The following is a 27,908-nucleotide window of genomic DNA, read 5'->3' as shown; positions in this document are numbered from 1 at the left end:
AAGTTGCAGTGACCAGGCGATGGGCGTGAAGAATAGAGACGCGATCAGTTGAGCAACTGGGAAGCGCGACGCAGCGAAGCTTGGGCCCTGCGGACTTAACACGAGCTTATTGGCGGAGCTGGTGGGGTGCCTTCCCCATGAAAGCTCCCTGGTCAGTCGGAAGCTCGTCAATCTATACCTCAATTGAAGCCCGTCATCTGTTCATTTCGCTTTTGATGATTCGGGTGCTTTGTCTTTCCTGTTTCACGTCATGTTCAACGTCTTCAGCTGAACGCCCTTTCCTCTGCGCCCCGTCCATCCTTGCTTTCCTCGATTACCGATAGCCATTGCGCAACTAGATCTGGCTATTCTCGCGAAAGCTTCGAGTCCCCAAGGTGTCGCTTGGACCATCTCGACCTAATATGAAGCAGTCATTGGCTTCGCTGTCCTTAGGGGCTCTTGTTACCGTCTCATCTGTGTCCGCTGGACTAAACAATGTTAAGGAGCAAGAACCTCTGCGCCCTCCCATCGATCCGCTTAAGTATCGAGCAGCCTGTCCAGACTACAAGAACTATGCGATGCGACCACAGTATGCCAACATATACAGCGGAAAGAGTTATGTACTAATTCGTCTGACAGTCCGCCGTATAGCACCGGCCCCATGGAACTGCCCTTCCAACGACCGTCCAAATATTGCCGAACCTTCGAATCGCCTCTAGTCGAAAAGGTCATCGATGACATGAACGAGAAGATGGTCGACAAGGACCTCGCTCGTCTCTTTGAAAACGCGTTCCCCAACACACTAGACACTACCGTGCGCTGGCATGTCGGTGATACTGTCAAGCATAAGACGTCAAAGCGAAGTTGGGATCCAGCAGCTTGGAAGGGAGCACAGAGTTTCATCGTTACGGGAGACATCAACGCTGAATGGCTACGCGACTCTACGAACCAGCTAGCACAATACCAGCTGCTGGCAAAGAAAGACAAGGAGATACACCAGCTCATTCTGGGAGCCATCAACACACAGGCAGAGTATGTCATCGGATCACCATACTGCAACGCCTTCCAACCGCCTCCACCGAGTGGCCTCAACCCGACCTTCCAAGGCGATGGCGATAAAGTACATCCAAACTACGAGGAGTCATTCGTCTTTGAATGCAAGTACGAACTCGACTCTCTCGCCCACTTTCTCTCCTTATCGAACCAATTTTACAACCATACCGACTCCACGGAGTTCATCAACGCTCGTTGGCTCCTCGCTCTCGATACACTTCTCGGCGTGCTCAAGGAGCAGTCAAAGCCTACCTTCAACGAGAAGACAGGCGCATACCAGGGCAACGAGTACACATGGCAGCGCCAGACCAACATCGGCACCGAAACCCTTAGCTTAAGTGGCCTCGGCAACCCTCTCAATGGTGGCACAGGGCTCGTCCGCTCTGCCTTCCGCCCCAGCGACGATGCAACGATCCTCGGGTTCTTCATCCCCGCCAACGCCATGATGGCCGTCGAACTCCTCCGCACAGCCGCCATTCTCAAAAAAGCGGGCAAGAAACACATAGCAACTGAAGTGGAGACCTGGGGCGAGACAATCCAAAAGGGCATCTGGGAACACGGCGTTGTGACACACAAGAAATACGGCGAGGTCTTTGCATTCGAAGTCGATGGTTATGGGTCTTCCATCTTGATGGATGATGCCAATTTGCCCTCTTTACTTGCTTTACCTCTGCTCGGCTTCACGGATACAAACAACAAGATCTATAAGAACACGCGCAAGATGATACTGGAGAAGAACGGTAATCCTTATTACCTCACCGGCTCCGACTTTGCGGGCATCGGCGGTCCCCACGTCGGCGTGCGAAACGCTTGGCCTATGGCTGTCCTCGTCCAAGCTATGAGTAGCGATGACGACGATGAAATTATGAAGTGTCTTGCTGCGGTCAAGAAAGTGAGTCCATTGGGACTCATACACGAGAGTGTGAATGTACAGTCTGGAAAGTCATATACAAGGAGTTGGTTCGCATGGGCGAATTCTGTCTTTGCGCAGACGGTGTTGGATTTGGCGCAGAGAAAGCCACATTTGCTGTTTGGCAAGGGTGCTGAGGCCTATACTGTTGGTTGACGGTAGAAGTCTAGATCGACGTAGGAACTGCCTAACTGTCAAGTCAGTCGTGTGTGTGCATCGAAAGTAGTGAATAGCGAGACGTAAAACGGCGATGTGCAAAGATTCCATTGTAGCCACTTATATCACAAGAGTTCCTTGCCATCTAGTAATCCCCAGCCCCCTCCCTATCTACGTCATACATCCTATCAAGGTGTCCAGCCCATACAAAACGCTTCAAACCCAATGGGTATAGTGTATCCAAAGAAACGAAAGCAACAAGAAAGAAGAGAAAAACTAACTAGGCGATTAGAACAACATACAAAACAAGGGTAATTAGTATGGGGTATTTGAGGTCGTGTTCTCGCCAGATAACAGAGAAAGAAAAAGCACACGCTTGTTTCAAAAGATCGCGAAGAGATCCAGGCCGTCGCAAATCGTCGAATTACAATGTCGTCATCCAGGTAAGCAAAGCTCCAGCTCTTGTATGTCTCATGTGTGCGCTCAGTTGGTGAAGCTCATCTGGCTTCTCAGCTTCTCGGTCGTCCTCCGCCTCGAGACAGCGCGGTGTCCGTCAGTGGACTTTCCTGAGACCATGTTCGTCCAGTCTTCCCAGTCAGATGCCATCTCTGTAAGCACGTTACCCATGACCTGTGCACTGGCCATGAGTCCGTGTTGCTCGCCCTCTAGAATCCGGACTTCGCATTTGCGCATCAGTTTGCCAAGCCATCGGACGTTGTCAACTGGTACACGCGAGTCTTTGGAACCGTGATGGATGACAACGGGCCTGTTGATGTCTTCGTAGCGGAAGCCAATGGTCTGCTTGGTTTCGAGACAGACAATCAGATCGGTTGCGGGGTTTGCGTTTGCAGTCGCGCGGTCCCAGATGGCGAAAGTGAGGCGTTCATCAAAAGCGCGTTGGCGTTCAAGTTCAGCCATGCTGAGCATCTCTTGCACGCGTTGTGCTTCTTCGTTATTGGCATCTGGGTTCGTGAGGGTCAGAGTGCTTGCGTTCGGCAGCACTTGGTCCATCATCATCATCGAATGTCGGTGGGTGTCCTTCAAGGATGGACGCGTTGTCGACTGCTGCGGTGGCACCGGTGAGGGGGCCATGCTTTTCCGTCTGGTCTTGGGCGACGTCTTGGGTCCAGTACGCTGGAGGCTAGCGCTTGTCGCGCTGAGGAAGGTGGAGTTTGCGACCTTGAGTAGAGATGGAGGTAAAGCGCGTAGGAAGCGCTGCGATCGCGGAAGTTGTTGGGTAGGTGGTGAGTCCTGACTGATGCCAATGGGCGCCATTTGCGATGGCGGTATCCAAGGCGCAAGAAGGTGCACTCTACCACGGATATGTTGTGGCATTCGTAATGATGTTGCCAAAGCGTAGACAGCTCCTGCGGAGTGGGCTAACATGGAAAACTTGTTGATTTTCAAAGACTGACAGATCACAAGTACGTCGTCTAGTAAATGTTAGCTCGTTTCTCTCGAGATGACGGGATGTTCACATACCAGGCCAGCTAAGAGGTGTGCCGTTCGGATCAACTTGGCTACCTCCGATACCAGGGCGATCAGGTGTGATCAAACGTAGCTTCAAAGTGGCTGCCAGCTGATCATAGAATGCCATGACGTATCTGGTCAGACCCATGCCTACACAAACAAAGACAGCAAAACCTTCGGGGTCACCGACTTCTGAGAAAGAAATAATCCTTCCTGTTTGCGGATGCCGGATCTTCTGGGACAGCCGGGATGATTCCAGGTATTGGTGTACATCTAAATCGATAGAATCTAAACTTGCAGGTCGCTCCTCGATGATTGGATGGGGCGGGCTCTGCACTGCAGCTGCTCTGGTCTTCTCTTCTTTCCGGTCAATCCTGTCATTATGCGCTTTCTCGGCCTTCGCTGGCAGATCGGGATGCGACCACCTCTTGCTGGTACTTGTACGTCTGCGCTGTAGCTGCATACTGTGTGACTCTAACGGAGGGGACACAACGTGCATGGAGCGATGTCGAGTGATAGGCTCTTCGCTGGCCGCACGAGAGGGTGGCGCCAGTCTATTTGTCGAATCTTCGTTCGCACTGGAGGAGTGTTTGTGCTTGGAAGACTTGCCTATGATGACGGAACTGGTCGCCGCTCGACGGCCGAGCGCAGATCGCCCGCCGACTGCCAAGAGTGAATTTGATCGCTGGGGTACGGAAGAGTCGCTGCTTGACTTGGTTGCTTTAGACATGATGCTTGCAGGCGCAGGCGATCTCGACTGCCGTGGATCTGCTAAGCTCGGCGTCGGCGCAGACTCGTCCAGACTTTGGAGCGCAAGCGTGTAATCGATCGGAAGTGGGGTAAGCTCATCGCCGTCGTTCAACGTCAGACTTCGGTGCCGCGAGTGGCGCAGACTGCGTGGTTGCGATGGTACCGAGAGGTTATGGCGGTCACCTTCTGCTTTTTCGGCCGGTCTGTCCATCGGCCTTTCCGTTAGCTTCTCGGCAGCTAAGGCTGTTTCTTGTGATATTCCAAGCACTCGATGCGCCTTGGTCGAATTCTGCACTCTCCTTTCGTCCTCCGACAAGCTTGAAACTGTCGAGATGGGCGAGGACTCCGGACTGGGGATGGATGAAACGCGAGGCACCCTGGGTGTTGTCGCCCCTGCATGTACGTCCACAGGCATTTTTCCGGCTAACTTCTCTCTCCGCATTTTCTGATCTCTTAATTCTCGGATCCTTTGAGCGACTTCATTCTCTTCCTGTTCTAGCTCGTCCAGGATCTTCTTCTTCCTTTGTGCTTCCGGATCCATCTTCTCTTCCTCTTCGGGGACCATGTCGGCTTTCTGAGACTTTGGACGGCTCTTGTCCCCGGATCGGCGCTTCTTGCTCTTGCGGGCCGGGCTGCCAGTATGCCTCAGGGATGATCCGCGTTCAGGAATGAGTCCGCTGTCTGATGGACTTTCCAAATGAGGGGCATCGACCAGATTGAGACGCAGTCGTCGTGGGCTGTTGTTCCTGCTGGGATACCGCTGGGCAAATCTCGACGATTCAGGCACTGTCTCGTCGAATCGTGCGTCTTCCTTCGCGGATGATGGCTCTTCGCTGATCGTGTCTTCGTAGGGGAAGAGTTGGTGCGCGGCCTTCTTGGAGGGGTCACCGGTCGGCGTGTCGTTCAGATTGTGTACGGTCACGCGCTTCCGTTCCGTCTCTTTTTGTCGTAGTCGCTCGCGCGAGCTCATGTACATCAGGCTCTTGTGGCCCTTGAAGCTCCTCTTGCTTTCCAACGACGACCTCGCGCTTTCACCCGATACCTGGCGCGGCACGCCTGCTTCGACGCTGATGTTGCCAAAACTGCTCGCCGACCGGTTCGAATGGGTCGATTGTAGGGAGCACGAGCTACCACCGCTGCGTCCGATATAACTACTAAGCGAATGCGCTTTGTTCGGTTTCTTGGGCGCGGTCAAGGGCGACTTGCCGGATGGGGGCTTGGACGTGCGGATGACAGGCGGTTCGCATGCGTCGTCGGGGTAGAGGTCGTTCTGGTCTCTTATTGGGTTGTGGAAGCTGCTGCGGTCCACCGACGCTCCATCATGCCCGGCGATCGAGTTCTTCTCCGAGTGGGTGCGCACGCTGGGCGCGGCGGAGGGCGCGAGGCCGTTGCCGTAGCCGACGAGGAGATTCTCAAAGTGGTTGTGCGCGGGGATGGATATGGCCGACAGCTGGTCGATCAGCGACGAGATGACCTGGGGCGAGGCGGCCGTGGTGCGTATGTAGTTGGGCGTGCGCTTGGCCGGGCGCGCATCCGATGTTTTGACAGACGATGGCAGAGAGTCGCGCCGCCGCGACTTCAAAGTCTGGGTCGCCGGGGCGGTAGTGGCTGCATCGGCGGCCGTGGGGGGAGAGCGAACGGGTTGCTGGTAATCCATCTGCGCCGCGTGCTGCACGAGAGAGGCCCGTAATCCAAATCGGTAGGCCCTCTATGTTAGGTGTCTGGAATGCTGCAGTCTTGATGATCAGTGCATGGTTGGCATGCAGAGTCCGCGAGTCCGGTAATCATGCGCGTCGCGACCTGGCCGTGGTAAAAGACTGGTAGAGAGAACTCCAAAACTGCACAACGTCTACAAAGTCCAGAAAGATACCAGAAGAACAAAACATCCGCCGAAGAGATGGGACGCCTGTGTTTAATTGCATCGGGCGGCGGGTGCCCGAGGCGAATTGAACCTCCTCAGGGATAGTGATGGTCGTCGCTGCCATGGCAGGGGCCACCGCCTAGTCTCAGTTGAGCGACCCCGAGAACTCTAACCCCTACTATAGCACATTTCTTATACCACATGAACCGCCTCTTGGGGTCGTCCCACGTTTACTTCTTGTACCCATTCATCTGCCTTCGTGGACCCTTTGCCTATCATCTATTCTTTGCCGTTGCCATGCGCCGCTGTCTGCGCTTGAACTGCACGCCCGTTCAGCTGCCGGTCCTCATGCACAGTGCACATTACTCGTGCTTGCTCATGCAGGACGACTGATCAGCATTAGCTCTGGCACCGTTTCGACGCGTCTCAATTATGTTTCTGCTGCTCGTTTCTCCTTTTTTCACTCGCTTTATGCTCGTGCGTGGCCTCATGGCCTCATGTTCATGCTATGAACCATCGCATCCCGCGCCCGTCTTTGTCATCCTGTGAGCTGGGACTCTCGGAGAATAACGCACACACCACACAATTTATCTAAGACCCGGGAGCAGCCGGATATCTGCCAGGTTACCCTTCGTCATCTGCGGACCAGGACTTTGAAGCCGAGCACCCTTGCTCAACGTACGTTTAAGAAGATTGCCGTGCCGCCATAGACAATACTCAGGCCGTTTCATGGAAGCGGTGCGCGAGACCACACAAAGACGCAAATTGAAGACTGCATGGACGCAGTATCTATAGAAACTGCTGCTAAACTTCGCTATCTATCATGACCCAGCCAATCTGATACAGTTACGGCGTTCGAGACCTACGCTGTCATCCGTCTGGCATACATCCTTCCACGACCAGAACGCCAGATTGCTTTGCGCCATCGATTGAGGCCCGCGCCCTACCCAGCCCGTTGCAGCGATTCTAGCCCTGGGACACTACTTTGGGCTCACTGGATGCTGCGCCGACTTCGCGACCCTCTATCTGCGAGGCTGCCCTCTTCTGTCTGGCCGACTTCCTCTTTTGCGCGATAATAACACAGACAATGCTGATGACTATAACCGAGACTGATAACATGGCCCCGATGATAACGAAGATGTAGGATCTGTCGCTCGCCATGTCTTCGGTAATGAGCGCACTCGGTGGTAATTTGATTTTGGAAGGATAATAAAGTGCAGCCACGACCCGCAAGAGACACATGGCTTCTGTTAAGTATGCAACTGGTGCATGCTGTTTGAAGCTTACCACTTCGAACGGTATAGGGAGAAGTACACGTTATGCTACCAGATAATCTTAACTGTTCATTGTCCTGTTCGATGGTCGACTGACCCAGACTACCACAAGCGCAATGCAAGTCCATCCGCATTTGTTGTCATGGAGACCAAGCAGGGCACATGACGAATTTTGCACTCTATGTGACCGTTGTAGACAATTCACGATCTGCTCTCTGATCTATACGTATATACGTCAGGATTGTTGTGCTCCAGGTCGTTCAGCACTCCCATGTCGCGATAGGGCGCTGACGTATGCCAAGCCCGATCATGCCCAAGCAAGCGTGGCCAGGTGCACGTGGACCCGCCGGGAAGCTACAGCGGCCTTACCCTTTCGGCTTACAACACGGTCCTTCCAGAACTACGCATCTTTCTGTGCATAGTCTTCCTTGCACCGTCAGAGCTTGAAGGGTGTGCAAAAGGAAGCACCAGGCTTGAGCCAGCTCCTGTCTCGTGCCGTCCGCATGCGCCACTACACGACCGACAAACCACGCCGTGACCGCTTGACAAGTCTTGCCTTATCACACTCGTTGATAGCTTCTATCCCAGTCACTAATCGCGCATAATGGAGAAATCGAAGTCGAGACTAAGTTCCCCAGAACGATCCAGCTCCGTCGCGTCCAGGCCTACAGCATCGCGCACTAGCAGTCAGGAGCAGCTGGATGACATCGAGAAGGCGTCGACTGCAGTCGGTAGCCCACAGACCTCTCCGCTTGAGTTCAAACCCGAAGCCGATCTCGACAAATTACCTGGTCATGGAAAGCCACGAAGAGAGTCGGAGTCCACCAAATTTGGCGGTGAAGAAGAAAATCCCAACGTCAATGTATCGTTCCACAGACCTTCCACTCCATCTACGGTTCATAAAGTCAAGGGCTCGACCTACCAGAATGTCGGAGAGAGCGGGATTAAGAGAATGCACAAATTCTCGCTCTACGAAACCAGTACCCGCTTCTATCTCATTGGTGCCGACATTACCGACAGGCAGTTTCGCGTGCTGAAGATCGATCGGACCGCTGCACCTGGACATTTGAACATCTTTGAAGACGATATAGTGTATAATCGGCGAGAAATGCATCAGTTGCTCGATACGATAGCTGACGGCAACAAGGCTACAGGGGGGATGAAGTTGAAGTGCAGCACATGGGGCCTGTTGGGCTTCATCCGGTTCACGGAGGCGTACTACATGTTATTGATATCCAAAAGATCGCAAGTAGCCATGTTGGGCGGTCACTACATTTATCAGGTCGATGGCACGGACATGGTGCCATTGACGACTGGATCAACATCAAGGTACCAGAAAGACCGCAATCCGGAAGAAGCGAGATTCTTGTCCATCCTCAACAACATGGACCTCACACGATCATTCTACTTTAGCTATTCTTACAACGTTACGAGGAGCCTGCAACAGAACATCATTCATCAGCGGACTGCACTTAGTGAAGGCATTTCCAACCCTGAACGCGATTTTCAGGATATGTTTGTTTGGAACCATCATCTCCTGAACCCTGCGCGAGACGCACTGAAGAACGTCTACGACTGGTGTCACCCAGTCATACATGGATACGTTGATCAATCTTCGCTGGATGTTTTTGGGCGACGAGTATACCTTACCATCATTGCCCGACGATCAAGACATTTTGCCGGTGCTCGTTTCCTCAAGCGTGGAACAAACGACCTTGGATATGTCGCCAATGACGTCGAGACAGAGCAAATTGTGTCCGAGCAGACCACGACTTCCTTCCATGCTCCTGGACCACGCCTCTATGCGAATCCCTCTTACACATCCTACGTCCAGCACCGCGGTAGCATACCGTTATACTGGACGCAAGACAATACTGGTGTGACACCAAAGCCAGACATCGATTTGAATCTCGTGGATCCTTTCTACAGCGCAGCAGGACTGCATTTCGATAACCTGTTTGAGCGCTACGGTGCCCCGATCTACGTTCTCAACCTTATCAAGGCGCGTGAACGAACTCCGAGAGAGTCGAAACTGCTTTACGAATACAAGCACGCTATCGACTACCTCAACCAGTCGCTACCAACTGACAAGAGGATCATATATGAGGCTTTCGATATGTCAAGAGCAGCCAAAACCAGAGGACAGGATGTCATTGGCACGTTGGAGAACCTTGCTGAAAAGGTCTTGCGGAAGACAGGGTTCTTTCGCAACGGCGACAATGAGTATGATGCGCCTCAAGTGCAGAACGGAGTGGCGCGAACGAATTGCATCGACTGTCTAGACAGAACCAACGCTGCTCAGTTCGTCATTGGAAAACGAGCACTAGGTCGACAATTGCAAGCGCTTGGTGTCATATCCGGTAATACTGTCGAGTACGATTCGGACTGCGTCGAGCTGTTTACGCAGATGTTCCACGGTCATGGTGACACTATCGCCATCCAGTATGGTGGCTCGCATCTCGTCAACACGATGGCTACCTACCGGAAGATCAACCAGTGGCAAAGTAGTTCTCGCGATATGGTTGAGAGCTTCAAGCGCTACTACCACAATTCCTTCCTCGATTCACAGCGTCAAGAGGCATACAATCTGTTTCTGGGTAACTACGTTTACCGCCAGGGCCAGCCGATGCTATGGGATCTATCAACAGACTACTTCCTCCACCACGAAAACCCACAAAACTTCCTCGAGCGCACAAGACGAGACTATATCCAGTGGTACACACATTCGCATCTTCAACAACGCACACTACCACCTTCAGTCATGCCAGCTCTACCAAGTGAGGAATCAACATTCGACTTCATCAGCTTCCGTGATGATTACTGGCTCGAATACTATCGACCATTGGCTATCTCGTCATATCTCAAAATATTTGCCTTCCGTTTAGCCAAGCCGCGACCAGGTCTTAGGGATGGAACGTATCCATCTCGTAAGGAGAACATGTCTCCGTTCGTCCCCCGTACGAAGCAACAGGATCACGACGCACAAGGAAGGGATGGAAAGAAGGCTCCTCGGAAAGGTGTGACCATCATTGACCCTTCGAGCGAGACTGAGTCCAAGCCCGATCATACCCCAGGCAACCGGAGGAGGGATCTGCACCTTAGCGCTACCTACGCAGAATCATCAGTCCGACATTCCATTCTTCGGGAATCGCATTTCGAAACCCACCCGTCAGCACCACCGCCGTCAGCATACCAATCGTTGGCCAATTCCATGTCCACGTCAACTGGCCTCTCGTCCACGCTCAAACCCGGTTTCAAGCCCGCTAACAAAGCGCTCGTTCACCAGTGGACATTAACCCAATTCTATGAGAACAGCATGAATCCATCGGTATCCTACAGCGAAGAAGAAGAATACGCCCGCTACATCGAACACCCGCTTAACCTACCTTTGGTTGTCAGTAGCGAGATGCCCACCGCCGACGACCCCAGTGCGATGGAATTCTACGACTACCTTTCCATGACAGAAGGCAGCATCCCCGCGCCCAAGAACTTCGATGAAGATGGCGTTCAAATAACCCTCTCTGATCTACCCCGTTTGGACACCGAACTCGCAAACCAGTCCTTCGCCCGCCCCATGACCTCACAATCTGTCAGCACGCCGTTCTCACACGCGCCCTCCTACTCGTACCCGCACACGTACAATCTGCACCCGCACGTCTACGCGGATGTTCAGGAGCCGCCTCCACAGCCACAGTCTACTGGAAGCAAGTTCCAAACGCCGGAAGAAGATATCGAGGAGTTTGAAGAATTTCTGCGCGTCAAGGAGAACCCGTTGGACGTCGAAGAGGAAGATACGGCGAAGAAGAGATACAAAGCTTACCGGCAGTGGTTGAGAGGTAAGAGCTTCTTCAAACAGAGTAAGGTTGATCCTGAGTGGCAGGCACAGTTGCCTGTGCGGTAGTTGGGAAGGTTGTTCATGTTGGCATGGGGCTCGGTTTTGATTACTTGGAATGCATTTGAATCTCACTGGGCCATGTTGTGTCTGATCTACATGACTCTGCCCATCTACTATTACACTATCTCGTCTGTCATACCTGCAAGTACCCCTGCGCCAACAATTCCTCCGTCCTTGGCCTCCTTGAGTGTAACTTGCTTGTTCTTGTTTGATGATGAACCCTCCTCGACAAGGACGTCTATCCATTGCTGGCATGTCTGCAGCCACTTTGGATACTGTGATATAGTTCCTCCAGCGTACGCTATGACCAGTTCCTCGATTTCGCGTTTGCCCTTTGCACTGGTGCCGTTGCTTGGAGATTGCTGTTTGTCTAGCGCGACGTCACCCACACAGTTCAGCAGTCCAACACATGCGGCAGCAATGAGAGCTGAAGAGCGCTGTTGCACAGCCTCGGCGATATCCCGTATCAATTCCACCTTATCGACAGTCCAGAAGAAATCATCCGAGTTTGCGTCTGGGTATTTGCTTTCGAGCTCCCCTTGTACGATACGACCGCCCTTTCGCGCAACGACTTCGGAAAGGAAGCGTGTCGGCAGGGCATTCTTCAGCATCAGCGATGACGGTATTTGTACGCCTTCCTCCTTTGACACGACGTCGACGAACACCAAGCGTACAATCTCACCGAGATACCGCCCGGAGGTCATGTACTCGAACGGTTGGAAGCCTGGTGCGTCGCTGTTGGCGTCTAGTGTCATGTCCCATGGTGTCCTGATGTTCAGGTCGACTAGCGGCTTGTCGGTGCCACGGATGGTCCACTCTGTGTTGATGACCACTGTTTTCGTAGCATCGGGATCTGGAAGTACGCTTCTTTTGTCGGGGTGCAGATTTTCGGGCTTCATTGGTACGGTGGCATTGGTGCCAGTGCCGACGATGAGGCCCATGGCTACGCGGCTGTTGGGGGCCGCTTTGGCCGCATAGGCTAGAGATGCGAACGTCGCTACTGTGTCGTTAGTAATGGCTGCTACCCGTATCCTTGGCAGTTGTGACTTGGAGTGCTTGAGCTGATCTGATGTAGCATCTATGTCACAGTATCGCGCATAGCCAGCCAAAAGCATCTTTCCTAGATTGAGATCCGATGTGATGGCGAACCCTTTGCCCATCGGCAGTAGCGTCGCTTCTGAGAGACGCGTTTGTCTGGATGACCTGTTAGTGAGATGTCGCGGTTCATTTAGGAGCCCACTTACGCCATTGGGAAGCTGAAAGTGATACCGAGCAAAACCTCATCACCTAGAGGAGACGTGACGTCTTCCGTGGTCTCCTGTTCCTTGAGAGCGTCCTTGACAACCTCAGCGATGCAGTCACCAATCCAGGCAAACAAGTCCTCGGCTTGGTCCATCTTCAAGTGATCCTCAATCGGCCAATTCTTGTCATGACTCCTCTTGATCTGTGAAAACACGTTCTCCCCGACAGTGCTGCTGCGTGTCCGCTCATCCTCTGGGCCGCCATCTGGCTCTCCGATTAGCTCAACGAAGCCGACTCTCAGATTCGTGCCACCAACATCGATGCTCAAAAATTTTCCCTTCTCTTTGCCCGTGGGGAGCGCCGTGACTGGTGTGACTAGGAAGTGCTCAGTGGAGGATTTGGCGAGGTGAGTGTAGGTAGCCGAGAATTGAAGCGCCAGATCAAGCAAAGTGCTCGTATTGATAAAGCCGGTCAAAGCTTGAATCGCAGCCGGCGCATCGTCCTGGTGATCATCTGACGCCATGTTTCGGGTCGGTACCTGGCTCAGGAACGGGTCTTGGGTGACGATGCAGGGCTGCTGTCACATGTATTATGGAGGCGAATCGGGGATTGGGTGCGGCCTTGCCGGTGGCAGAAGCAGACGATATGTCTAAAGGTGGGTTATTAGAACGTTAGAAAGAGTCATTCCATCATGAGCGAAAGAAGCGAAAGGAAAACGAGAGGCGTAAGATTGCAAGCGTTACGCGCGCAGCAGATCAGTCGTTCATGAGGTAGGATCCGTGTAGCCCCTCCGAAGCTCGGTGTTACATTCGTGTAGAACGCCACACGGCTACAGCATGACGGCTAATTGTTACGCCGTGCTCTGCTGCCTCCTCGGCTCTTTCCACGTGTTGGGCGCGAGGACGAGGATTGTGGATAAGGCGTCACGTCATTGAAGAACGCGTCTTGACAACTTCCTCGACGCTCATGAGATATAGAGTTTAGATTATTTTGTTTTTGCCTGAGCCCTAGATCCGCCACTCACAGCCTTGACACGTTAGTCGACACGCTATCAGCAGTGACCCGAACGCCTATCAGTCCATCTCTTGCCGCATTCGACTTCGTCCATCCCATTACAAGCGCATCGTGTCCAGCAAGCCAGTCCAGACCACCAACCACCTATCACGAAATTCCCCTATACGAGACGCTACATAAGAGCCGCACACCGCACCGACGCCATCCCGCGCAATGGAAGAAAAGGCGCCCCTCCTCCCCAACTCGCACGTCGATGCAAACGCGCCGCCGCCTGACGAGACCATGGTATCGCGCAAGACGAGGAAGACACGGCTGCAGATGGCGGCCCTCGTGCTGGTGTTCAGTCTGTTCTTGCTAGCGCGCCAGTTCACCTGTATGGACTTACATGATGAAGCCGATACCAAAGTGCCAGTAGACGTGCACATCATGTCCAAATGCCCGGATGCGCGCGACTGCCTGAAGAAGCTCGTCCTGCCTGCCATGGCAAATGTGTCAGACAAGGTCGACTTCCGGTTGAGCATGATTGGAAGGTACGACGCATTACCCACGCGGAAGGTGCAGACCACGTAGCTGACAAACACGCAGTCTAACAGCAGACGACGGCGTCGAATGCAAGCACGGCCAAACCGAATGCCTGGGCGACATCGTCATGCTCTGCGCCGCATCCGAGTACCCCGATCCCAAACTCTACCTTGGCTTCACGAACTGCCTCACCACCGATTACGCCGAGATACCCGCACGCTCCCTCATCGAAGACTGTGCCCTGGAACACGGTCTCGACTTTGGCGTGCTGAACGATTGCATGAGCAAGGAGAACGGTGCATATGGCATGGGCCTGCTGAGGGACAGCGTCCAGCATAGTAGCGATGTAGGCGTCACAACGAGTTGTACGGTCAGATTGGACAACAAGGTGCGATGCGTGACGGATGGTGGCAAGTTCAAGGACTGCGAGGGTGGAGATGAGCCTGAGGATCTCATTCGGGATATTGAGAGACTATACGACGAGGCACAGGGCTGGACATATTCTTAGACATACGATTTGGGCAATTTGGGCATTTGGTTCTGGCGTTTGGTTTGAGCGGCTCCTACACGCATCGTAGATTGATAGATATACCCAACACACCTCTTTCTTCCGTCACAACACACTCGGCAATGCGAACATCTTAAAGTCTTGATTTCATAATTTCAATACGCCTCCCATGCGCGGAAGACCTAACCAGTGCAGATGATAACTCCAATGCTAAACATGCACAAAATGCCTCCCACTTTCTCACTCTACTCTATTGGAACTCGCCGAACTCGCCGTCATCAAAGCCCAAGTCCTCGGCCGTCTGTTTCGGCGGCGTGAAGTTCGCAGCATCAAAGTTCTGCCTACTTCTCCTCCGCTCCTCCTTGACACTCTTCGCGCTGGGCGGCGGAGGCAGGAACCCAGGTCCTCCACCCCCACTTCCCGGCGGCGGCTTTATGCTGAACAGCGCGTCTTGCTCGCTCTTACGGTCGCCTTCGTCGTTCTTCTCGCCGCCCTCGTGTGATCTCGACCGCCTTCCCTTCAAGCCACCCAGATTTATCGATATTGTCTCGCCGGCCTTGAGACTGAAATCGCGTTTCGGTTCTTCGGCGACGGGCGTTTGTGCGGATTTGGAGTTGCGCGATGACGACGACGCTGCGGGGTTCTGTTCAAAGCCCAGTACGCGACGGGCGTCTTGCAGTGCAATGCTGAAATCAAAGGCTTCGCTGCGTTCCTCGAAACCCATGCCCAGTATCGCTTTCCTCCCCTCGCCTACGACGGTGATGGCGAAGAAGCGGCTGCTGTCCAATGCTTGTTCTACTGTTCTCTCGCTCGTGTAGGGTGCTGCGGCGAATAGATCTCCCGTCTTGGGGTCCTCTAGCAGGAGGGTGGTTGTAACCTTATCCTCTGCATCCTCGTTGCTTTGTTGCTCCTCATTGGACGGTATTGAGGTTTCGACGACGCGTAATCGGGCGGTGAAGATTTGGAGCTTGTTGTTGTCGGCTGTCCAGGTCGACGCCTGGTAGCCTTTGGTAGAGGTTGCGGGCGGGATTTGGTAGATGTGGACTTTGGGCGCGAGGTAGAGGATGCGTTGGATGGCGGTTGAAGGGAGGGGCTCGCCGGTTAGAGGATCGACGTTCATGATTGATGGACTATTGGGCTCTGCGGGGCCTTTGTGTTGTCTAGTTATGCTGTCTGGTAGGTGCGTAATGCTTTGCGACAGTGGTTGTGCTTTGGGCGTCCCCTGGATCTAGAAAGTTGGGGGAGCTATAATCTTAGCGGGGTAAGGCTTCCTTGAACTCTGCAAATCCCACGACTCTGGATCGCAAATGCCAATAACCTTCGAGGGCGCTCCGATTCAGGGTGGCTGTAATCTCAAACAGCGTTTGAAACGGGCGTGGTCGGAGGGATTGGAGGACATGATTGCCCTCGATTCTTCTCCAGTCGGTGATGCGTTGGCACTGCAGGGTCTCCGCGCTTTGGATGGAGAGACCCCGCCCATTCATATTCGTTGCGGGACATATGCAGCCCAGGTAAGGTGACCGCTTAGCGCTGCGGAACATGCGTTAGATCGCCTTAGTTTCCTCCATCTTTTGGGATGTGACGATACGCGATGCTTGTGCGGTCTGTAGCAGGCTTAGGTATATCCGTCGTCACGCGCTCGGTTCAGAGTAAGGCGACGAATCATCTCAATGGAAGTCTATTTTATTGTCATGAGATACGCATGGTTGGTCTATTTTTGAGGTCAATAACAAATCTACTCTCGCCCGCCGTCCAAAATTATCGTGTACAAGCCAAGTATATACAGGAAGGAAATGAGAGTCAAAAGCCGCGCCTAGATGTAGGTGTAGCAGAAAGGTCCACCCATGGTGCTCATCGCATCACCAACAGTGATGTTTCCGGGGTAGGCGTGTTCGAGGGTCATAATGTCGGTGAGCTTGGTCGCAGGAGCGGTGGGGTCACCGAGGGCGATGGTTCCGTAGATGGCGTTAGTCCTTTCCGCGGGGTTTACGTTCTGCCATGACCACCACACACGGTCGATCTGGGCGTGATGGAAGTAGAAGTATGGATCACCTGTTCATTGTTAGTCCAGAATACTCGTGAACGGGAGTACGGAATACATACCAGGGGAGGTGAAGAAATCAGAACCGGGGTCTCCGCCCACGGTGAAGTGACCAGCAGTGTGCACACCCATGAAGTTGTTGGAAAACGCGGATTCGCCACCTTGCATGTCGTACCAAAAGGTCTTCATGTCAGGGCTGTTCAGCAGTTTGACAACCATCTCATCGTTGGTCCATTGGCTGGAGGACCAAGAAGAGATGTCACGCTTCAGGCAGCGGGGGTTGTATCCGACACCGGCATTCCAAGGGGTGGAGGAGTTATAAGTGATTGGGTTCTCAGGCGTGCAGAGTGCGTCGGTGAAGACGGGACCAAGGTTGACAGACCAATCCTTGAATGGACCAGACGTCACGCAACCTCCGCCAGTGCCCTTGGGAATCTTGATGAGAGGCGACTCGTTGGTCGGGATACCGTAGAACGTCTGGTTGCTGCAGCCTGCATCACCGTTACCGCCCATTGAGGTATCCGAGCCGTCTAGGACAGGGCTCTTCGCTGGGTCGTCAGCCCATCGTGGCCAGTTGTAGTATGGCTGGTAGCCCTTGTAACCGCACTCGTCACGGATAGTTTTCTCGTAGGCATAGGTAAAGTAGCGGTGCCATGGAAGGAAGTTGCCAGTGTTGTGGATGGCGAATGTTTGCTTGATGTGAGTAGCGACAAAGTCATCGTATCGGTTCCGGCAACCCGGGCACTCGGACTCGGGTGTCTTAGGGGGTAGCTTGGAGATGCACTGAACAGCCTTGACGTAGTCTTTCTTCTCCGATTTAGTAAAAGTCACCCTGGGTATGTAAGCTAGCAATAGAAAATTGAACTACAACGGACTTACCATTCCTTGCGAACAATGATGTTCGTGGGGTTGCACTTCTTGAATTGGTCAGGCTTCTGCGTAGCCTGGAAGATCTGCTGATTGATGGCAGCAATACCCGCGTACACATCAGCTTGCAGGATCTTTGGTCCGGGGAGGTTTGGAGAGACATTCTGTCTCTTGTCGAATGAGACAGCGGGAGAGGCCTCTTCCAAAGATGGAATGGCACTGGCTAGTGCTGCAGGTGCAAGCCAGAAGAGTGCAGCGGTACGCATGATGGCGTTTCGAACCGGTTAAAAATGGATGGTCGACTGTCTTGAGGGGCTTGAAGGATGAAGACGATGGAATGACTGAAACGGTCGAAGACGTTGGATAAGGTTCCGGGTGAGCGGCTTCCTGAGCTAGCGACTACTGTATTAATATTAGGAGATGGGGGAGGCGTAGTCAAAATGTGGCGATGCCCTGGCTAAAGTTTAGAGGCCGCATGCGTGTTCAAATACTCGCAGGAGGTACCTTACCACTCGTCCCATCTAGTCTAATAACAGTCCAACATAACTGTGCCGTAGCAGATCGTGCTGTCTACAGACCCATCGACTCGGTTTGTTGATCCCGGGTAGCCATTGAGTCAGTTGGGTGGCCCTTGGGCTTATGCCATACTGAAGTTTTATTCGCCCGGTATCCGGCAAGCGTTTGAAAGGGTTGGACAACCTCCTTTGTGCACGATCTATTACCGAATAGGCATCTGGAAAATGCCGAGGTCGCCTCGAAGGATCCGATGAGGCGTTTCCTAAACTCCGCTACACGTGGGTTCGCATGAGTCTCGCCCCTAAATGTGAGCGGAAAGAAGATGTACGACCGGAATTGACACCTGTAACTGAATGCAAGATGCGTTAGCGGCTCAATTTGATTGGATGCTGGATCATTGGAGTCCTCGGTTACGGGTTTATGAAGGCAGTAGAAGGATGCTGTAGGCGGCCTGGTGTAAGCGGCTGAACGAGGAGCATCTCGAGCCGTGTGGGCCGGTGAATTCATCAAAGATGGCTGTAGCTTTCCACAGAGGGAAGCGCACCGGCACGCAGGCAGGTCCCGACAAGAGTGCCGACTGGATGTATCGACATCTTGTTGCTTTTCTTGAAGGGTTTTGCTTCTCGATCCGATGAAAGTGTTTTATCGCGGAAGAGAGCGAACACATCGCAGCGCGATCTTAGCAAGATCTTGATGCTTGACCATAGCCAAGTGCCACTTTATTTTACCCGGTCGCATCGTGCGAAGCCCGCTGTCCGGGTGCGGAACTCACGGGGAAAGCCCTAGGGTCATGGCGGATAACTGCTGTTTTTTGCTTATGGTCCGATGGAAAGCGCCAGATCGACCAGTCAATGGCTAGTATAGAAGCTCCGATCATCGCTCGTGCTTAGGCAGAACGCATTAAGATGGCTAATAAAAGTCTTGCTCGGAGACCCTGTCGATTTTGAGGAGTCTGGAGTTCTGGTGCTCCAGCTCTGAACGGGAGGGGAATAAGGTCCACGGGCCGCGAGAACATGCTATGGCCGGATAATTCCAGGGCAAGCCGCGGAGGCGGCAGCGGCAGCGGCAGCGTGAACGTCTAGCGCCCGGCCGACCACCAATCTGTTTACTCATCTCACACGTTACCACCTACATCGCCTGCGGCAGGTCCGGACTTCGCTTACTCGACCTTGCTCGCGTGCCGCGATTTTCGCACTTTCATCACCAATAGCTTTGGCATGCGAACAGCAAGCAGTACGCATTAACACGAGAATATCACACACCATTGTCCGACGTACTCAAACTGCGTCCCATTCGTGGCCAATGGGCAGAAGACAGCAATCACGGTCAGTCGTACAGGAACGTTGGGCAATATGGAAGGAACGAGTCTGAGACTTGCCGATGACTAGGATGTGTTCGTTTACACAACGTGCAGCAGTCTCCATCTCCGTGCGTAAAACGACAATCGTCTTGACTAAAACCCATGACCAGGACGCCTGACAACTATACCGAAGAGGAAAGTCGCTACGAACTTCAATAATCCTTCAGTAAAACATCGCGTTCTCGTTCAGCCCGCGTTACTTCGATGCGCAGTAGGTGTACCTGCATAGCCTCCAACTCAGGCTGTCCTCCGAGCAATATCTGTCAAAGGGCGGGCTTCGAAGTCCGTCTTCCCATAGAAGCATTGATCATCCCGAGTCTATGTTTTCCTTGTCAACGATCGTGGCTTTAACCATGAATGACTGAGTGGACGGTACGGACCGCCCGCGACGTTGAGTGGTGGACAGGAAGACTGTCGTCAAAACGTTCCGCGCAGAAGGCTTTTGTATAAGAAACCCTTCGCGCATGCTACCACATTTATCTTGAAGCCGAAGACGTAGCAGTTGCGCGGCATATCGAAGGATGAAGGATTAAACTTCGTACTCACAGAGCCGCTGGTCGCTACGAGAGTGGTCAGTTTGCCATGAGAAACGCCATTCCGGCTATTGGCAAGCTGCACAATCCTGCCGAGCCGCCATGTCGACATTGAAGTGGCGGTCCATGCATGTACGACGAGCTGTTACTGGCCTAAACCAGGACTGTTTGAGATGTATGTTCGCTTGTGTGCGGTTCGGGTTTACACAATGTGCATGTGCCTAAGTGCTACTCTGGAGAAGCCCGCAGGAAGCGCTCCTGAGCAACACTCTAATAGTCTGGGGACCTACTTCCAAGACTTACGGTCTTGCCATCATTTTCAATCCGCGCAACCATCGACATGGAGTATCACGCTCTTGTTGCAAGACAGACTGAGGGCTGGCCCGTGATGCCAGCTCGATCACCAGAGTACATGGCCGAGAATCAAGCTGGACGCTTGATGGCGGTGGAAGGTTCGTTGTTCGCACTGTCGACGAGCGCTATACTCTTGCGATTCTATGTGCGGCTCTTCATGCTAAAGACATTTGGCTGGGATGGTATGTATGATCCATCTGCATTTGTATCAAACAGAACTGACTGAAACAGATGCTATGATGGCGATTGCATTGGTGAGTCGCCATACTCATGCATGAACTTGCTCGAAAGGAGCTGTTTGCTAATCGTCACTCCATAGGCTCTAAGCTCCACCACCCTGGGCTTATTCCTGAAGGTCATTGACCTGGGACTTGGACTGCATGCCGAAGCCTTTCCACTCGAGAACGTATTCCCCTTCTTCAAAGTCATGTACTTCTACTCGATCTTCATTATCGCTGCATACAGCTTCATCAAGCTTTCAATCGGATTCTTCTTGTTACGGCTCGCGGACCGAACAAAGTGGCGTCCATTTCTCATTGCCATGTTGAGTAAGTCTGAATGAGCTATATGATAAAGAGATAAGCAGCTAACATGCGATCAGTCTTCATTGGTGTGTTCACCATTGGTTCGACATTCGCCATCATCTTCCAGTGCATTCCGGTACAAGCGGGATGGGACTACAACATGCGTCCACCCACGGGGTAAGCTCTCCACTCATCTCGGATATTTCTTATGGACGATACTAACATGTCTTCAGAACTGCGAAATGCTACGATGCTGGCATCTTCAAAAACGTCGGCGTCTTCAACTCTTCAGTCAACATCGCCACTGATCTGCTCTTCGCCCTCATCCCCATCCCGATGGTGTGGAAGCTACAAGTTACGATCCAAACGCGCATAGGTCTGGCAGTCATCTTAAGCTTGGGTCTCTTCGCCTCTGCAGTAGCCATATACAAGACGCCGATGCAGTACAACTTCTTCAAGATAACTGACTGGTCCGGCGATGGAGCATGGTACTACATCTGGCAACAGTACGCATTCCTTTCCTACCCATATTCCACTTCGACTAACACTCTTACAGAGTCGAGATGCACGTAGGCATCATCGCCGCCTGCCTCCCAACCATGAAACCCCTCTTCGCGAACTTCTTCGGCCAGATGCGTTCTCTCGCCACTAAGGGTCGCACCACTGGCAACAGCACACCTTTCCGCTCGAACGGGTACATGAGGCATAATGACATGCGTCCGGGTGACTCTTTTGCTATGCGAAACATGTCAGCAGGCGCAAGGGATCCGTACTCCGAGGATACCGTGCTGGGCAAGGATACGTACACTGTCGAGGCTTCACGAGGAAGAGCCTTGAGTAGGCCCAAGAGTCTCGCGGGTGAGAGCGACGATAGTATCTTGGAGCATGAGGTCAATACCGGAGAGAGGCGCAGTGTGCTCCCTAGAGGTATGACTATCGTGAGGACTACTGAGGTCAACGTTTCAAGATAGTGTGGATATGTGAGTTGTACGTACGTAGTTGAGGTCGTCGTTGCTACACGGCGTTATGAGAGATACCCTAGTAAAAGCACTGACGGTCGCGCAATGTTTGTATGAGCATGTAATAACGGTTATTTGGTATGCAGCACATCTGCTTGTATAAGCACCTTCATAAGATTCTAGTCTATCGTGTAATCATGTCTATGGTCTTTCTATGTCGTCCAACCTTTTCGTCTATGATAATCCTGGGGGATCTGATCCATCTTCACATGGATTCGTCCGCGCCGCAGCCACTGCCGTGCGCACATCATCACGAGGATTCGGTGTCTACTGCGCCGCAGCATAGACGGTCCCAACCCCCAGACTGTTGGGTGGATCTCCGCGAAATTTCCGAGCTTCCACTTATTTCGCCGTCTGGACATCGATTCCAGCAGCGCCGCTCTTGTACGCCTCGTAGCCTTCCTTGGCGGCCGCTTGGACAGTGGTCTTTCCCTCTACGATGCTCTTGCACTTGGCCAGGATGTTGGACCAGTCCTCGAAGACTGTGAACGGTACGTCCTCCCGCGCGCAGTAGCTGATCAGGTCGTGACCCTTCTTGGCGAAGAGCAAGTCGGTCTCGCGTGCTGCAGAGAGATCGGATACACCGTCGCCGGCGTAGAACATTGTTGGTCGGAGGTTCTCAGGCAGGCTCGAGTACTTTCGCAGTTCAATGGACTTGTCGTGGCCGAAGCCAGACTCTGGGTGCTTGAACAAGATCTGCCATCCACCCTCCTCGTTGATGCTCTTGCCTTCCCGTGGGCCGACGTGGTTGCCCAGGACTTGCATCTTGCTTGCATCTGGTCCAACCAGCTTCTCCAAGAGCGCCTTAATGACTGGCTCCATGCCCGAGCTCAGCACTACGACTGGGATGTTGTTCTCCAGCGACCATTCGAAGAAGCCCTTGAATCCAGGGTCCAACTTGATGTTGTCGACAAGGTACTGGATACATTGGTCGTAGGGCTTTGTGACGCTGTCCATCATGTCGCGGAAGGAGTCGCGGAAGGAGATTTCGTTGTTGAGGCACGCGATGTTTCCCGCGCGGCGCTTGTCGCGGCCGTAGCCAATGTTGTCGGTCATGAAGTCATTGGAGTCTTGGAGGGTGATTGTGCCGTCGAAGTCGGTGAAGAAGATGAACTACGCTTGTTAGTTGAGATGTACCAATCACGTGGAAGGAGTTATACCTTGGGGTCACTCTTCATGGCAGGCAATTGTGCCAGATCGATCTGTGCTGAACCCATGTTGGAGTACTAAACGAGCGACTATGGTGCTGGTTTACGGTGGATGTGTGAATGTAGGAGTGAGAAACACCCCGCCAGATATCAACACCATGTAAAAGATTAGGCCAGGGGCGCTAGGAAACCCTTAATCGGAATGCCGGCAGTCTGCAAATAAGGGACGGGTTGCTAGAGCTGAGAGGGCCAGTCACCGTCATGCCGCAACCCCACGCGCCTTGGCACGTCAGCGCTCGCTGCGACGCCGCCCGCCCGCTTCGGGGGTCCGCATTTTGGCGCATTTTCGTCATTCGTCATCCAGCTCAGGCGCTCTCCATGTGAGGACAGAGACAAGAATGAGGCCACTGCTTCAGCATGCTTCACGCTCGCTTATCGCCAGTACGGTAGCTCCTTCTGCGCGTTCTTTCAGTAATGTCACTCGCAGCGCGTCGTCGGTATGCTGGAGTTATAGGTATCGCACAGCTTCTGGTGCGTCGAGGTGGGATGGAAAGACACAATTGAGCGCCAACGTATCCGCAAATCGGTCGCGGCGTACCTTTGCAAGCTCTACAAGATGGATGGAAGAAGGGAAACCGCCCAAGTCGTCGGATCCTATCGCAATGCCACCGCCGGCAGACGACGCGAATCCCATACAGCAACCTCCAACCAGGTTATCAGCATCCACACCATCGCCAGAGGATCAAGAGCGGTTAGAGCGAAGACTCAATGCTCTACTAGAGGATCAGAAAGCTATCAAGAGAGCAGCTGAGACTTCGGTGGCTGCCTTGACAGAAACACCCGTCCCTGAGGTCAAAGAACCCCCTCCAGAGGAGCCGGAACCACCCAAAAAGGACGAGTCCTTGGACAACATTGCTCGCGTGCCGGATGAACATCTGCCGTCGCACCAAGAGAAGCAGAGATGGAGTCTTTCCAAGCGCTTCTCCGAGGCCATGGATGAGCTGCTGCCGAAGCTTGCTGTGGTCACGCAAAAGGTCAACACATACACTGGCACAGACTACTCTGGGGTAGAGGCACTCAGGAGGGAGATCAAAGAGCAAGGTACATACAAAACTCGCCTACTATGGCGATGCGATAGCTAACCCCACACAGAGAAACTCGTCAAAGCCCGCCGCTCAGCCATTGATTCCGCCAAACAAGCCCTCGATACCGCCCTCGCCCATCAAGCTACCTCGCAGAAAGAAGTCGTCGCTCTCCTCGAACGCAAGCATTCTTGGTCAAACGGCGATCTCGAACGCTACATGGCTCTCATCCGCTCCGAACACATCAACGATCAAGCCGTTCGTGAAGCCAAAGACGCCGTCGCAAACGCCGAGAACGCCTTGGAGGACGCGCGGGCACAGCTTGAGAAGAGGGAACGTGCACAATACCATGAAGAGCAAATATGGAGTGATACTATCCGAAGGAACAGTACATGGGTCACGTTTGGCCTCATGGGTGTCAACATCTTCCTGTTATTATTGAGTCTGGCCATCTTGGAGCCCTGGCGGAGGAGGAGGATGGTCAGGGAGATCAAGAATACGTTGGAGGCACACCAAAAGCTTGCTATGGATGCCGCTACACCATCAGTAGGTGCTGCAGCAGTTGCACCCGCATCAACCTCTCGAGGTCTTACGGCGATTGAAGAGGAGATCGACCGGGTCGTTGATCATACCGACACATCTGCAAAAGCCGCGGCGCCTGTAGTATCTGAGGTCATTGAGGAGTCTCCAACAGCTGGTACAAACATTGCATCGCCAGTCGAAGCGGGCCTCATACCAGAGGTCATGCTTGAAGCAGCTGTTGATCCAGTGCCAGCTCCCGTCGTTGCGGAAGCCGAAACCATCACACCAGAAGAAGAGGCTCTAACACCCGAGGAACGCATAGCTGTCGCTGAAGAAAGCGCACCATCTCACGCCGCTCCTCGCTCCAAGCTGGAAAGCTTGCAGCAAAAGGCGAGATTCATAGCACACGACATTGTGAGCGATCGCGTTATTTCGATGCGACGAATTGACTACACCAGCGCCATTCTTCAAGGTGCTGCGGCGGGAGCTGTTATCACGGCGAGTATAATCGCTATGCTGAGACCGAACTAAGGGTCTGCGTTTTGTACGAATAGACAGATGTATCAAGAATGTATATAATTCAGCTTGTAAGGTATTGCTACCTGCTTAATCGCTTTATAGCCGTATTGTTCCATCCTTTCTGTCGAGTTCCTTTCGAAGATGTACCCATTGTTCCAAGAACTTGCTAGTGAAATGGAGAGCGGTGTATGCCTGTGAGCTCCATTCTCAGGCTACAGAGTTACCTACTCCGGTTATAACATCGAGAGGAGAGATCGTTCTTTTGCTGAGCCCGAGCTTGCCTGTTCAGTTACGTATAGAGTATACGTGGGCTGAGCCGAGACGCCTTCTACCAGAGGGATACGGCCGACGATAGTAAGTATACGTATCGCTCGCACTGCAGCTGTTGGAAGCCGTGTGTATTACCAAGTATGCGGCGCGATGTCGCATCTTCCCTCCTGAGCCCAGTACGCTTTCGCTAGGAGGGTCATAGGTGGTTATGCCCAGTACGGAGGCACAGACAAGGTGCGTCGCCGAGCATTCAGGGTCGTGCAATGACGCTACCCGCTATCCAGTAGGCTCGGCATAGCAAATGAGAGAAGCATGACGAAGACGCGACTTGCGCCTACTCGCTCATGTCCTCACTCTCATCCCCACCATCGATTCTAGCAAGCACTTCGCTCTCACGCTGTCTCTCTTTATCCGCCGCCTTCTCTACACTTTGTAGCATCGGCAGCTCTCCAGTACCATCCCAAGCTCTTGCTCTCTTGATGATATGTTGTGACTGCCGGATAACCTCCTCTTCCGCTTTCTTGATCGTACCGCTAACTCTTACGACTCTTATTACGACAGGTGTATCGAGGGGTTTGGGAAGGTGCGTAATGTATGTGAGGGCTGCCCAGACCATTTCGTAGTGGTCTCGTGGGCATCGTATTATGGCTGTGCTGGTCGAGGGAGAGTAGTAGTTGACTGTGCTATCCGTCAGTAAGGCGTTTGTGAGGCTCAGAGGAGTACGCACCTTTCAGACCCGAAGACACCATACCCGAACCATAGTCGCCAAATAGGTCTTCAACTCCATCTCGTATCATGCGTACAATGGCGCCCTGTTTGAGAGCATCGGGCGTCGGCGAGTGGATCTGGATGGCATCTGGGAGTTGCGTCTTGCTCTTGGCGGGAGGCTCTGGGTATAGGAAGTTGACGACCAAGTAACGATTCTTGACGCGAACCATATTCACTCGAACTGTGTCGGTGTCTCTGTGTAACCGTGGAGTGTGCGCGCGCCGAGCAATGTGGGGTGTCGAGGTGCAGCGCAAACGGAATCACCCAAATAAAATGTGACAGGCAGATCCTTGACGCGACGCGATCGCAACCACCACAATTGAAAGGAGGGCAGTCCTCGCAATTGGTACTCGCGACAATTCTCTCGCACGCGCAAGCACCCGTCAAAGCAACTAAAATCACAAGCAAGGCCCATCGATCCATTCATCCACCGCAAGTGCGATCCACGCATTAGCGCATCAGGCGTGAACCGGCTTGGCTATGACGCACATGGCTAGAGGCAGCATCCCCAGCTTTAGTGGCTCTCCTTCCGCAGCTGCACCATCACAGCCAGCGGCTACTATCACCACTCAAGACCCACTCCATCACAACGACCTAGTCTCTCGAGGCCTCATCGCCCTTTCGAAAGCCCCTTCCAACCCCAAGTCGCGCAAACGAGCGAGAGCACCCCCAGCCAAGCGCAGAAGCCCTGGTCTTCCTCCGCCCGCCGTCAACATGGCGTCTTCGTCTTCTTCTACGCCGCTACTCTAGTACGACATACTTATTACCCAATGTATATCCTGAGTAACGTGACTGACAACTTCACAGCGCGTGCATCGCCCACAACACCACCGTCCTCACCGAACACACCGCCTCGGCCTCCTCAAACGCCTCCTCGCTCGTCTCCCTCGTCCTCCCACGCATCGCCCACGACAAATCCGCCCACAAGACTATCGATCAATCCAAGTTCTTCATCCACTGCCTCGTCAAATCGCCCTCGGACTTCCCCAACAACCAATCGACAGCTGGCGGCCTGACTTTCCTTGTCATTGCTGAGCGCGACCTCGGCCAGCGCATACCTTTTGGCTTCCTGACAAACCTCGAGAAGAAGTTCTTTGCCGAGTTTGAGCCTGGAAGCACGAATTTCCACGACTTGCCGCCGTATGGATGTGCGAGTTTCAATGGCGCGTTGAAGAGGATGATGGTCGAGCAGGGTGGCACGCAGGCCGGTCAGCAGGATGCGCTAAGAACTGCTCAGCGCGAGATCGAAGGCGTCCGAGAGATCATGACGGAGAACATTGAGCGCGTGCTGGAGAGGGGCGAGCACATGAGTGTGTTGGTTGACAAGACGGGCAGATTGGGCGAGAACGCGCGCGACTTTAGGGTCCGGTCGAGGACGCTTAAGAGGCGGATGTGGTGGAAGAACGTCAAGCTGATGGTGCTGCTGACGCTTGTCGTCATCTTTTTGATCTATCTCTTTGTTGGCTTCGGCTGTGGTCTTCCTGGTAAGTTCACTGCGGATGGCATTTCATGAAGGTGCTCGTTATCAGTGTGTACCTGCCTGCCTTGCGTAGACGGTGACACCCTGAAAGCGCACACTTTTGTAGCGCGCGATGTCTCGAACAAAACGCTAACGAATAACAGGTTGGGGACGATGTCTCGGTCACTAAAGTCACGCCGACAAAGGCACGAAACAACGGTCTTCAGATATGCGACAGGACCATCACGAAGAGCATACAACGAGTTCAGAAGTTCTGATGCGATTACGCAAA

The 27,908-nt window shown here is 53.2% G+C and overlaps 12 protein-coding genes across 12 annotated transcripts; 6 read left to right on the top strand and 6 right to left on the bottom strand.

The window, feature by feature from the left end:
* Positions 1-401: 401 nt before the first annotated feature.
* J4E90_005547 (uncharacterized protein) lies at positions 402-2,098 on the top strand (the record flags this gene model as incomplete). Its single annotated transcript, XM_051435100.1, has 2 exons — positions 402-568; positions 619-2,098. The coding sequence occupies 2 exons, from the start codon at positions 402-404 to the stop codon at positions 2,096-2,098; spliced, it is 1,647 nt and encodes a 548-aa protein (XP_051291124.1).
* A 483-nt stretch (positions 2,099-2,581) lies between these two features.
* On the bottom strand, positions 2,582-5,975 carry J4E90_005546 (uncharacterized protein; the record flags this gene model as incomplete). The annotated part of the gene is made up of 2 exons (XM_051435099.1): positions 2,582-3,531; positions 3,581-5,975. 2 exons carry the CDS (start codon positions 5,973-5,975, stop codon positions 2,582-2,584), a joined length of 3,345 nt encoding a protein of 1,114 aa, XP_051291123.1.
* Positions 5,976-8,057: 2,082 nt separating this feature from the next.
* Positions 8,058-11,354, top strand: J4E90_005545 (uncharacterized protein; the record flags this gene model as incomplete). Its single annotated transcript, XM_051435098.1, has 1 exon — positions 8,058-11,354. One exon carries the CDS (start codon positions 8,058-8,060, stop codon positions 11,352-11,354), a length of 3,297 nt encoding a protein of 1,098 aa, XP_051291122.1.
* A 110-nt stretch (positions 11,355-11,464) lies between these two features.
* J4E90_005544 (uncharacterized protein) lies at positions 11,465-13,113 on the bottom strand (the record flags this gene model as incomplete). Its single annotated transcript, XM_051435097.1, has 2 exons — positions 11,465-12,542; positions 12,593-13,113. The coding sequence occupies 2 exons, from the start codon at positions 13,111-13,113 to the stop codon at positions 11,465-11,467; spliced, it is 1,599 nt and encodes a 532-aa protein (XP_051291121.1).
* Positions 13,114-13,817: 704 nt separating this feature from the next.
* J4E90_005543 (uncharacterized protein) lies at positions 13,818-14,634 on the top strand (the record flags this gene model as incomplete). The annotated part of the gene is made up of 2 exons (XM_051435096.1): positions 13,818-14,134; positions 14,190-14,634. 2 exons carry the CDS (start codon positions 13,818-13,820, stop codon positions 14,632-14,634), a joined length of 762 nt encoding a protein of 253 aa, XP_051291120.1.
* Positions 14,635-14,884: 250 nt separating this feature from the next.
* J4E90_005542 (uncharacterized protein) lies at positions 14,885-15,754 on the bottom strand (the record flags this gene model as incomplete). The annotated part of the gene is made up of 1 exon (XM_051435095.1): positions 14,885-15,754. The coding sequence occupies one exon, from the start codon at positions 15,752-15,754 to the stop codon at positions 14,885-14,887; it is 870 nt and encodes a 289-aa protein (XP_051291119.1).
* A 693-nt stretch (positions 15,755-16,447) lies between these two features.
* Positions 16,448-17,808, bottom strand: J4E90_005541 (uncharacterized protein; the record flags this gene model as incomplete). Its single annotated transcript, XM_051435094.1, has 3 exons — positions 16,448-16,686; positions 16,738-17,507; positions 17,555-17,808. 3 exons carry the CDS (start codon positions 17,806-17,808, stop codon positions 16,448-16,450), a joined length of 1,263 nt encoding a protein of 420 aa, XP_051291118.1.
* A 2,483-nt stretch (positions 17,809-20,291) lies between these two features.
* On the top strand, positions 20,292-21,800 carry J4E90_005540 (uncharacterized protein; the record flags this gene model as incomplete). Its single annotated transcript, XM_051435093.1, has 6 exons — positions 20,292-20,487; positions 20,537-20,559; positions 20,625-20,853; positions 20,907-21,006; positions 21,063-21,335; positions 21,386-21,800. 6 exons carry the CDS (start codon positions 20,292-20,294, stop codon positions 21,798-21,800), a joined length of 1,236 nt encoding a protein of 411 aa, XP_051291117.1.
* A 390-nt stretch (positions 21,801-22,190) lies between these two features.
* On the bottom strand, positions 22,191-23,065 carry J4E90_005539 (uncharacterized protein; the record flags this gene model as incomplete). The annotated part of the gene is made up of 2 exons (XM_051435092.1): positions 22,191-22,961; positions 23,009-23,065. 2 exons carry the CDS (start codon positions 23,063-23,065, stop codon positions 22,191-22,193), a joined length of 828 nt encoding a protein of 275 aa, XP_051291116.1.
* Positions 23,066-23,658: 593 nt separating this feature from the next.
* On the top strand, positions 23,659-25,131 carry J4E90_005538 (uncharacterized protein; the record flags this gene model as incomplete). The annotated part of the gene is made up of 2 exons (XM_051435091.1): positions 23,659-24,097; positions 24,149-25,131. The coding sequence occupies 2 exons, from the start codon at positions 23,659-23,661 to the stop codon at positions 25,129-25,131; spliced, it is 1,422 nt and encodes a 473-aa protein (XP_051291115.1).
* Positions 25,132-25,723: 592 nt separating this feature from the next.
* J4E90_005537 (uncharacterized protein) lies at positions 25,724-26,327 on the bottom strand (the record flags this gene model as incomplete). Its single annotated transcript, XM_051435090.1, has 2 exons — positions 25,724-26,067; positions 26,117-26,327. The coding sequence occupies 2 exons, from the start codon at positions 26,325-26,327 to the stop codon at positions 25,724-25,726; spliced, it is 555 nt and encodes a 184-aa protein (XP_051291114.1).
* Positions 26,328-26,871: 544 nt separating this feature from the next.
* J4E90_005536 (uncharacterized protein) lies at positions 26,872-27,806 on the top strand (the record flags this gene model as incomplete). Its single annotated transcript, XM_051435089.1, has 3 exons — positions 26,872-26,906; positions 26,965-27,641; positions 27,781-27,806. The coding sequence occupies 3 exons, from the start codon at positions 26,872-26,874 to the stop codon at positions 27,804-27,806; spliced, it is 738 nt and encodes a 245-aa protein (XP_051291113.1).
* Positions 27,807-27,908: the final 102 nt, after the last annotated feature.

Source organism: Alternaria incomplexa (genome assembly GCF_024043165.1).
Source record: "Alternaria incomplexa strain BMP 0042 chromosome Unknown scaffold_7, whole genome shotgun sequence".
Classification (NCBI taxonomy): Eukaryota; Fungi; Ascomycota; class Dothideomycetes; order Pleosporales; family Pleosporaceae; genus Alternaria; species Alternaria incomplexa.
The sequence above is the reverse complement of the archived record's forward strand: the minus strand, read 5'-3'. Positions and strand labels throughout refer to the sequence as shown.